The sequence below is a fragment of the Phoenix dactylifera genome, chromosome 6 (assembly GCF_009389715.1).
Source record: "Phoenix dactylifera cultivar Barhee BC4 chromosome 6, palm_55x_up_171113_PBpolish2nd_filt_p, whole genome shotgun sequence".
NCBI classification, from domain to species: domain Eukaryota; kingdom Viridiplantae; phylum Streptophyta; class Magnoliopsida; order Arecales; family Arecaceae; genus Phoenix; species Phoenix dactylifera.
In genome coordinates, this window is record NC_052397.1 from 8,891,009 (window position 1) to 8,902,434 (window position 11,426).

At 38.5% G+C, this 11,426-nt stretch overlaps 1 protein-coding gene and 1 non-coding gene across 2 annotated transcripts; one reads left to right on the forward strand and one right to left on the reverse strand.

The window, feature by feature from the left end:
- On the forward strand, positions 1 to 8,871 carry LOC120111181 (the record flags this gene model as incomplete). Its single annotated transcript, XM_039127740.1, has 9 exons — positions 1 to 87; positions 562 to 777; positions 877 to 1,308; positions 1,540 to 1,783; positions 1,961 to 2,444; positions 2,893 to 3,149; positions 3,720 to 3,777; positions 4,156 to 4,726; positions 8,683 to 8,871. Coding segments are annotated over 9 exons (2,538 nt in total), but the record flags the coding sequence as incomplete, so codon positions are not given.
- On the reverse strand, positions 403 to 509 carry LOC120111246. The gene has a single exon (XR_005512323.1). It is a non-coding gene; the product is annotated as a small nucleolar RNA R71 (small nucleolar RNA).
- Positions 8,872 to 11,426: the final 2,555 nt, after the last annotated feature.

Sequence of the window (11,426 nt, forward strand, 5' to 3'; positions counted from 1 at the left end):
AATGGTAGTAATCAGGGAGATAATGAATTTCAAGATGACTTACCTATTAGAACGCTTCGTGATTATCTACAACCCACTAGGACCAGTACCCCATCCTGTATGGTTATTCCTACTGCTGCAGGAGCTTTTGACATGAAACTAGGAATAATCCAATTACTTCCAAAGTTTCACGGACTTGATTCTGAAAGTCCCTATTTGCATCTGAAAGAATTTGATGAAGTATGTTCAACACTTCATTTCAATGATGTCACTGAAGAGGTAGTTAAGCTTAAGTTATTTCCTTTTTCTTTAAAGGAAAAAGCTAAGTCATGGTTACACTCCTTAAGGCCTAGGACCATAGCTACCTGGCAAGAAATGACAAGAGAATTTTTAAAGAAATTCTTCCCAACACATAAAACAAACACACTTACAAGAAATATCATGAACTTTGCACAAAAAGATGGAGAAACATTTTTTCAGTGTTGGGAAAGATTTAAGGACCTTCTCCTTGCTTGCCCACATCATGGATATGAAATTTGGAGGGTCATTAGTTTCTTTTATGATGGTTTGTCCTCCAATATGAGACAATTTGTAGAAATGATGTGTAATGGTGAATTCATGAGTAAGGAACCAAATGAAGCTTGTGATTATTTTGATCTTTTAGCAGAAAATGCACAAGCTTGGGATACAACAGATAAAAATGAAAAATCAAAAATAGCACCTAATGCAAAAGGAGGAATATATCTTATAAAAGATGATAATGATGTCAATGTAAAAATTGCTAATCTGACTAGGAAGGTTGAAGCCATGGAATTAAGCAAAGCCAATATAGGAAAAGCACAACTTATTGTTGAAAGTATATGTGGAATTTGTGAGAGTAATGCACATGTAACCAAGGATTGTCCTACAATCCCTGCTTTTCAAGAAGTGTTGCATGATCAAGCAAATTTCACCAATACTTATAAAAGACCATTTCCAGAAACATATAATCCTAGTTGGCGAAACCATCCTAACTTTAGCTGGAGACATGGACCCACTGCCAATGAATCTCAAGGAAATTCTGTTCCTACTCCTTATGTGCCACCACATAGGAAATCCCTTGAAGATACTTTGCAAACCTTCATGCAAGGGCAGACTCAAATAAATCAGCTCCAAGAACTTAAAAATTCTGTAGGTAGAATTGAGGCTCAACTTAATGTTAGGGAAAGAGGGACATTTCCAGCCCAACCTCAATCTAACCCAAAGGGTCAACATGAGGTCCATGAAGCAAGTTCATCCCAACCTAAATTTGAGCAAGTAAAGTCTGTCACAACCCTTCGGAGCGGAAAAATAATTAACAAAGAAATTCCAACAAAAGATGACAAACCTAAAAAATCTATTGAAAAGAATGATGAAGATGATAATGAACAAAATGATCCAATACTGCATCACAAGATAGTTGCTCCATTTCCTCAGCGCTTGCTTGCAGCTAAAAAAGGAATACCTGATCAAGAAATTCTGAAAATCTTTAAACAAGTAAAGATTAACATTCCTCTATTAGATGCCATTAAGCAGATTCCATCTTATGCAAAATTTTTAAAAGATCTTTGTACCATAAAGCGAAAGCTTTACGTACAAAAGAAAGCTTTTCTAACTGAACAGGTGAGTGCTATTCTCAAACACAACACCCCACCTAAATATAAAGATCCTGGTTGTCCTACCATATCTTGCATCATAGGAAACTTCAGGATACAACGAGCCCTTCTGGATTTAGGTGCTAGTGTTAACTTACTGCCCTATTCAGTTTATGAACAATTAGGACTTGGTGAACTAAAACCCACCAAGGTTACTCTCCAACTTGCTGATCGATCTATAAAGATACCAAGAGGAGTAGTCGAGGATGTACTTGTCCAAATTGATAAATTTTATTTTCCAGTCGACTTCATAGTATTAGATACCCAGCCTGTCATGAACTGTACCACTCCAATACCTGTCATTCTAGGCCGCCCATTTCTAGCTACTTCCAATGCTTTGATCAACTGTCGAAATGGAATAATGAAAATGTCATTCGAAAATATGACTATAGATTTTAATATATTTAATATTTGTAAACAACCCGATAATGACAATGAAAATGATGAAATTCATGGAGTTAATCTGATCGACTCCATTGTAGAAGATGCTCTTGTCCCATCTCTTTCTTCTGATCCTTTAGAAACATGCCTCACTCATTTCGGAAATACAGATATCAACCAAAACTTTAGAGAAATAAGTGCTATATTAGATTCAGCTCCTTTGTTGGATACAGATAGGTGGAAATCTTGTTTTGAAGAATTGCCCACACGCAACAATAGTCCTCTACCATCTAGTGTTCAAGCACCCAAACTTGAGCTAAAATCTTTACCATCTGAGCTAAAGTATGCATACCTTGGTCAAGAAGAGACCTTTCCTGTGATCATATCATCCCAACTCGAACAAAATCAGGAATTAAAATTATTAGAAATTCTCAAGGAACATAAGGGAGCATTAGGGTGGACAATTGCTGATATCAAGAGAATTAGTCCCTCAATTTGCACTCATAGAATCCACTTAGAAGCTGATGCCAAACCTTCTCGTCAACCTCAACGTCGATTAAACCCAAACATGAGGGATGTGGTTAGAGCAGAAGTTCTGAAACTTCTGGATGCGGGTATGATCTACCCAATTTCAGATAGTAAATGGGTAAGTCCAACCCAAGTGGTCCCGAAAAAATCTGGTGTTACTGTAGTCAAAAATGCCAACAATGAATTAGTTCCAACTAGGGTCCCCACTAGTTGGCGTGTATGCATTGACTATAGGAAAACTTAATTCTGTCACTAGGAAGGATCATTTTCCTCTACCTTTTATTGATCAAATTTTAGAAAGGTTAGCAGGTCATAAATATTATTGCTTCCTAGATGGCTATTCAGGTTACAACCAAATTGCAATTGATCCTGAAGATCAGGAAAAGACCACTTTTACATGTCCTTTTGGCACATTTGCTTACAAGAGAATGCCTTTTGGATTATGTAATGCTCCTGCAACCTTCCAAAGATGCATGCTCAGTATTTTCTCCGACATGGTTGAGCGCTTTTTGGAAGTTTTCATGGATGATTTTTCGGTTTTTGGCTCCTCTTTTAAAAACTGTGTGGACCATTTAAGACTAGTCTTAATTCGGTGTGAGGAGAAGAATCTAATCTTAAACTGGGAAAAGTGCCATTTCATGGTAACTAGGGGAATTGTTCTCGGGCATGTTATTTCATCTGAAGGAATTGAGGTAGACAAGGCTAAAATTGACTTAATTGCTAACTTACCCAACCCAAAAACTATCAAAGATATACGCTCATTTTTGGGTCATGCAGGATTTTATAGGAGATTCATTAAAGATTTTAGTTCAATATCTAAACCCTTATGTAATCTCCTTCAAAAGGAAACCCAATTTGTGTGGTCTGAAGAATGTCAAAGAGCTTTTGATAAACTTAAAAGCTTGCTGACCTCTGCTCTCATCATGCAACCACCTGACTGGTCGCTTCCTTTTGAAATTATGTGTGATGCTAGTGAATATGCAGTTGGGGTAGTTCTAGGGCAAAGAAAAGAAAGGAAGCCTTATGTTATCTACTATGCAAGTAAGACTTTAAATAGTGCACAAAAGAATTACACCACTACGGAAAAGGAACTACTTGCTGTAGTATTTGCACTAGACAAATTTAGGTCTTACTTGATTGGATCCAAAATCATTATCTACACTGACCATGCTGTCCTTAAGTACCTTCTTTCAAAAAAGGATGCTAAAGCGCGTTTGCTTAGGTGGATCCTTCTGCTTCAAGAATTTTTTCTAGAAATAAGAGATAAAAAGGGGGTAGAGAACGTAGTAGCCGATCACTTGTCCCGTCTCACTCTTCCAGATTCCTTAGACAATTCACCCATAAAAGACACTTTTCCTGACGAGCAACTGTTTGAGATCACATCTTCACCCTGGTTTGCAGACATTGCAAATTTTCTAGTCACAGGTGAACTACCAAGTCATTGGAATAAACAAGACAAAAGAAAATTTTTGACTGAAATAAAAAAATTTTTCTGGGATGATCCTTATCTTTTCAAATACTGCCCAGATCAAATTATTAGGAGATGTGTACCTAATGACGAATTTATTAGTGTGATTTCCTTTTGTCATTCTGAAGCTTGCGGTGGTCATTTCTCTGCTAAGAAAACGGCTGCAAAAATTTTACAGTGCGGTTTCTATTGGCCCACCTTGTTTAAAGATTCCCATAACTTTTGCAAAGCTTGCGAGCGTTGTCAAAAGTTAGGTGGGATAACTCGTAGGAATATGATGCCCCTCAACCCAATTTTAATTATCGAAATATTTGATTGTTGGGGAATAGATTTTATGGGCCCATTTCCTCCTTCATTCGGAAATTTGTACATCTTAGTAGCTGTGGATTATGTCTCCAAATGGATTGAGGCAATTCCTTGCAAACATAATGACCACAAAACTGTTCTAAAATTTTTAAAGGAAAACATTCTTTCCAGATTTGGAACACCTCGAGCCATCGTCAGTGATGGGGGTTCACACTTCTGTAATAAGCCTTTTGAGGCTTTAATGCGAAAATATGGGATCACCCATAAAGTCGCCACCCCTTATCATCTACAAACAAGTGGACAAGTTGAAGTATCCAATCGATCAATTAAGAATATTCTGGAAAAAACGGTTAACCCAAATCGCAAAGACTGGTCTTTGCGTTTAACTGATGCACTTTGGGCTTATCGTACTGCTTTTAAAAGTCCAATTGGTATGTCTCCGTACCGTCTTATTTTTGGCAAACCTTATCACTTGCCTGTGGAATTGGAGCATAGGGCATACTGGGCTATTAAGAGATTTAATTTTGATATGGATAAGGCTAGTGCACTACGCAAACTTGAACTTAATGAACTAGAGGAAATCAGGAATGAAGCATATGAGAATGCTCGAATTTATAAGAATAAAATGAAAATCTTTCATGATAGAAATATTATGAGAAAAATATTTGAGCCTTCCCAGAAAGTTCTATTGTATAATTCAAGACTTCATTTATTTCCAGAAAAATTGAGATCTAGGTGGACTGGTCCATTTATAGTTAAAACTGTTTATCCGTATGGAACCGTTGAGATAGAGAATCCAAACACCGGTTATATTTTTAAAGTAAATGGCCAACGTTTGAAGTTATTTTTGGACAACTTTACCCCAGAAGTTGAATCGACCAATCTGGGAGATCCTGTTTATCAGGATTGATCTCTATATCTGCTAGAGATCCTTTGTTTGTACATAATTTTTCTTTCTTTCATATGACAATTGGTGAGCAACAACAGTGTGCAGTCATTCTATCAGGTAAATTCCAACCTTCAGCCTTATTATCCTTCATACTATCATATTTAATGCATTCATGTTGAAACATTGGGGACAATGTTGAATTTAAGTTGGGGGGAGAGATTACTATATTTTTCTATATATCATACCAATTGTCATATATGTCAAAAAAAAAAAAAACTCTATTTAAAAATATATATATATATATATTTATATATATATAAATAAAAAATAATACAAAAATATAATAATAGTAATAATAATAACAAACATATATTTTGTTGCATTTAATTACCACTATATTTTTCAAAGAAATAAACATGTGCAGCTATTAAGGCAAGGAGCATATTATGACTTATTAGAGACCTATTATTAGATCCCCACACAAGTATCCAATGACAATAGGAAAGCCTCAGGAGTTCACTTGTGTTACCTATTTATTTGTTGATCTTATTCGCAAAAGAAGTACGAGTGTCCTTATCTTAAAATTCATGATTTGGTTTTCACATAAAGATTGAGTTTGAAATTCCCGGCTAGATCACCTGGGTGCCTTATGTTCTGACCTTGGTTGACCTATAGTCACAATACAGTCACGTTACATAAAAAAATAATAAAAAAAATAATAAAAAAAAAAGAGAGAAATAATACAGTTTGTCTTCACTGAGTAACCGGGCCTCTTGCCTACAAAGCAGCAAGTGTTCGCGTAAAAAGGTGAAAATGACTGAAATAAGTGACTAGTCTGGCCTCGTGGCGTAGTCTGGTTCGAGTAATTAAGTCCGAGGGGTGTTTCACCTAATGCCTTGAGCCAACTGGATCAAGAGTCATTGACCCAAAGCTCGTTACATGGACCTTACTAGAGCCTAATGGAGTTGGACTGTTGTAGTCACTATGTAAGAAAAATAATAATAATAATAAAAAAAAATAAATTAAACATGAGTAAGTTAGTTAAACTTAAACCAAGTGACGTGTGGATGACTGGTTTGACTCCATTGTTTTAGAACTCTGTGTACCTGGGATGTCTAGTTGGGATTGATAACTTCATTTTTATATGCGAACCATTCTGGATAAATAACATGTGATATTCAGAAAATTTAGTGGATCGGGAGCTAACAAATAGTAGTTAACATTTGTGAATTTGAGTAGTGCACGTAGAATTCAAAGGGTACCCAATTGTGGTGGAGGTATAGGTATTCTGAGACGTCACATTTACATTTGCCTTAAGAGTTGCTATGTTTTAAAGTATCTTCTAACTTAAAAACGATGTTTGTGGGTAACATCACTGCAAACCCTCATGAGACAACACTCGTCCACTAGGGTAACCTAGGGGTTTAACGGCTTGTTGCACGTGCTAAGTGCAATCGTAATGCTCTACGAAAGTGAGTATTTATTTTAATTCATGCATATTGATATATATATTAATAAAATAAACAATACTTTTGCACCCTCATTTTATCATTTTCACACTAAATTGCTAGAGACTAGCAATAAGTTAGTTGGGGGGTGTGATGAGAGTACAAAAGTATAATTTTCATATTATCTTAATTAGTATTATAGTTAATTTTTATTAATAAAATTAATTAATTAATGTTTTATTTGTGTTTGAGTGAAATTAATCCAAGAGACCCAGTAACTCTGGATTTGAGCCCAATGCCTGGCAGCCCAAGCTCAATAAATTTTCCAAACATCCACAGCATGGGGGCTTTGAAATTTTCCAATTTCCCAACCGACCGTGGACCTCCATGCACATGCAAACGGGCTCTTCAATTCCAAGCATCATGGCATCTCATCCAAGGGACCTAAACCAAAACCAAGGGACTTAAATCAGACCCAAGAGACCTAAGCTAAACCAGCTCTTCAATTCCAAATGGCATCTCATCAGCATCTTTCCGTTTCCCCTGTTTCTTCCCAGCTCATCCAAGCGTGGAGCGTGCGACGGAAAGGGAGGAGGCCAGCAGCCATCGGAGGAGAAGAGTCCCAAGCCGAGTCTTCTTAACTTCCCAAACGTCTGCAATGTCCCAGCATTCATCAGAGTCCTTCCGTCTCCCCCGTTTCTTCTCAGCTTATCCACAAATCCAACATCAATGACTGCAGCTCAAACTTCTTCAATGTTCAAACTCCTAACGCCGAGGAGCTTCCCAGCATCTTCCAACCGTCCGAGACCTCCCAGCACATGCAATCGGATCATCCATTTCGGAATAGAGCTTCCAGCCGAGGAGTCTTCTCAACACCCCAACGGCCATCCACGTATTCCATGCATCCGATCGTTTTCCAGCCGTTCCCAGCAAATTAATTCCATCCACGAGGAGTCTTCCCATATTCGCAACTCCCTCCACCACGCATCTCAGCCGCGTTTCATTCGGCCTCTTCAACATGCTATAAGAAGGCAGCCGAGCAAGCAACCGGGAGGCGAGAAGGGAGCATCTCCTCTTCCAATCTTTCCAGCCGGACGAAAGGAGGGAAATCAGCCGACGAGGAAGGAGAGAACCACACGGTGGAGGAAAAGGAGGAAGCGAGGGGAAGCCACGGAACCAGGGAAGCCAACATCCATTTCTTTCCCAGCCGAGCGAGAGAGGAGAAGAGGCCACGGAAGGGAGGAAGCAACCGGGAGAAGAAAACAGAGCATCCTGTTTTCTGAACCAAAGAAAAAAAAAAAAGGAAAAAGGGATTTATGTTTATTTTAAGTTATTCTTTACAATTCCTTTTTATAAAAATGTTTCCATTTCATATGAGTAGCTAAATCTTCTCTAGCTAAGGCTAGGGAAAAGCCTAGCAATTTCTTCATGTATTTCATTTAATCATCAATGGGATTTTAATGTTTTTCTTTTTGATTTATGGTGCAGTAAATTTATAGAAATTATTTCAAACTTATATATTTTTTTTGATTTGTTATTTTCCCCGGGTATAACAGATGCTTAGAAATCCCTGTAGTTTAAAATAGAATTACTGTAATGCTGCCCATAAAACTAAATCTATTTAACTGAGATAATAGATGATTTTAAGAAAACTATGATGAAGTGCTAGGCTGAATCCTGATGCCTTAGTTATATTTTGTCAATTCGAATATTATTTAGCCTTTAGTTTTTGTTCACTGTCAAATCCCTGTGGATTCGATCTCGGTCTCACCGAGAATATTACTTTGCTACACCCTATACTTGGGGTATCCTACGTTTAATTTTCTTTTTTAAAAGAGCAAGATTAAAATCGTAGCACTAATAATGATAGGCAACAAAGTCTTCATTCTCCCAACCATAAGCCTCGCCACTACTTTATACAAAGTAGTACATAAGCTAATGGGCCTATAGTGGCCCGGCTCCGATGCATCCTGACGCTTCAGGATCAAAGTGATATAAGTAACCTGCCAGTCATCTGCCATCACTTCATCTGCCATCACTGCCCGACTGAAATATAGCTGCACTGCCTCCACTATTGATCTCCGAATGATGCTCCAATATCTCCGAAAGAAGAAGGGCGGAAATCCGTCCGGTCCTGGGGCCTTGTCCTCTGCCAAGGCCCATACCGCCTCTTGCACTTCTGTATCTGACACTGGCTGAATCAATGCTACATTATCTGCCTCCTCAACTCTAACTGTCGGCCTAGGGAGCTGACCAAACACATAGGACCCCCCTCCCTCCGTCCATCTAGATCTAAAAAAATTGAACAACACCTGTCTCACTGCAGAATCCTCCTCCACCCGCTGGCCTGCCCCAACTCTCAGAGATCGTATCATGTTCCTTTGCCTCCTGATGACCGTCGATCAGTGGAAGAAGCTAGTGTTCTGGTCCCCCTCCTTGACCCACTGTGCCCTCGACTTCTGCCTCCAGAAAGTCTCCTGCTGATGCAACAGCGAGTGGTGAGAAGACAAGTAACGTCGTAGGTCCGCCATCTCAACCTCCTCAAGCTCCCCATCTCGATCCTCCCTCCCCTGGAGATCTGAAATCAACACCTCCACCTCCTCTAGTTGCCGGAAGATGTTGCCTACAACCTCCCGGTTCCATCTGCGGAGACGGCATTTAGTGAGCTCCAATCTGCGTGACACCCTCTGCATAGCATCCCCCTACACCGGCATGCCCCAAGCCTCCCTGACTACTTTCCAAGATTGTGGGTATGTGTAATAACCCCAAATTTTTTTTTTATTTTTTTTAATATAAAAAAGGGATAGAATAGTCCTTTAAAATTGATATAAGGGGTAAAATTGGAAGGAATCAAAAGTTAATGGCATAACGGTAGATATGTTGAAGTGTTAAGGGCAAAATGGGAATTTAATAATATTAAACAAAAGATGAATAGTATTTTGATGTGATTTAATTAGGGGGTTTGTGTGGCTTTTGGATGGAAACCGAGAGAGAGTCACAGGGGAGTCTCAGACGGACAGAGAGGAAGAAAAAGAAGGAGAGGAAAGGAAAGGAAGAAAGGAAGAGGAAAGGAAAGGAAGAAAGGAAGAGGAAGGAGATCCCGGTTGCACTTCTAGCTGAAGGGAAAAACGTAGATCTCCTTCCCCTCTACGCAAGGACCTCGATTTCCAAAAAGAAAAAGGTAAATATCCATCCCTATCTAGTCTTTTGATGACATTAGGCTATACAAAGGATGGATATAGTCTAGAGGGGTCGGATAAGGGTTGTAGAGGTGGTTAAAAGAGAAAGAATCGGATTTCGACAAATTTTTCCGGCACTACGAAAAAACTGTGTCGAAGTCCCAACTTCGGCGAATTATTTAGGGGGTCAAACGGCCTCCGATGATGATGCATATTATCTCTTTGGAATTCTCTGTGAGTGTAGAATGTTAGGTAAAAATTTCATCAAATTTGGAGTCCTGAAAGTGGATCAAAACCGGAATGAAGTAACCCACTGTCAGTTCGGGTTACTGTTCATCCGGGTGGAAAATAGGGGATTTCATGCTATAATAGAGTATTAAGCCTAGATCAAGCTAAAAGGGACCTTGTACTCATGCAAAGGAGTCCCTAATACACATAAATGGTGAGTTAATTAATTAAAAAGAAAAAGAAGAAAGAAAAGAAAAGATTTAGGGAACAGAGGAGTTGAATCAATTAAAGTTTCCTATGTTATAATTGGCACGTAGATTATAGCCCTTGATACAAGACTAAATGTATTGTAAATGCATGTCACAGTTGGGCAAGAAGCTAGGGAACAAGAGGAAGAAGTCCCCTGCTGCCTACTGTAAAATTCTAGAGGCGTATCGAGGCCGTGCCGGATTGACAGGTGAGTGGGAGTCATGTACTTTGCACCATGAGCATTCCTTATTCATTTTCATGAATGTTGCCAAGTGTGACTTGATTCCACCTGAGCCTATTGATTAATTGTTGTAGTAGATTCCTCTATAATCTTGATTCTCCATGCTTGATTATTCTGTACATGCATTCGAGGGAACATTGAGAGGAATTACGATGGATCTGAATTGGGAAATGACATCTTTTGTAAAGTGATTTCATTTCATCTATTTCAAAGACTTGTGAGTGGGAGTCATGTACCTTGCACTATGAGCATTCTTAATTCATTTTCATGAATGTCGCCAAGTGTGAATTGATTCCACTTGAGCATATTGATTGATATTGTAGTAGATTCCTCTATAATCTTGATTCTCCATGCTTGATTATTCTGTACATGCATTTGAGGGAACATTGAGAGGAATTACGAGGGGTTGATGAGTAATCAAATTGATTCTGAATTGTGAAATGATTTCTTTTGTAAATTGATTTCATTTCCTCTATTTTAAAGACTTGTGAGTCATAGCTTGATTATACTCTTTTATGAGTAATTAAATTGGTTCCAAATTGTGAAATAACTTCTTTTGTAAATTGATTTCATTTCCTCCATTTCAAAGATTTGTAGAGCCTTCTTAGTGGTATATTGAGTTGTATTGCACTTCCTTGACCCTCACTCCTAACCCTGATGTTAGTTTATGATTGGGTCATGATCGAGTGAGTGGTAGTCTTGATCATACTCCTTTTTAGTAGAGTATTGGGAGGGTGCATTATGGCATTCATGCATGGCTTGGCAGTATCTGCAGGACACCTATAGTCGATGGGGTTGAACATCGGCCTTTGTGCACATAGTAGCCTTCTGGGTGGGCGGAACCCAGTCCCTTCCTA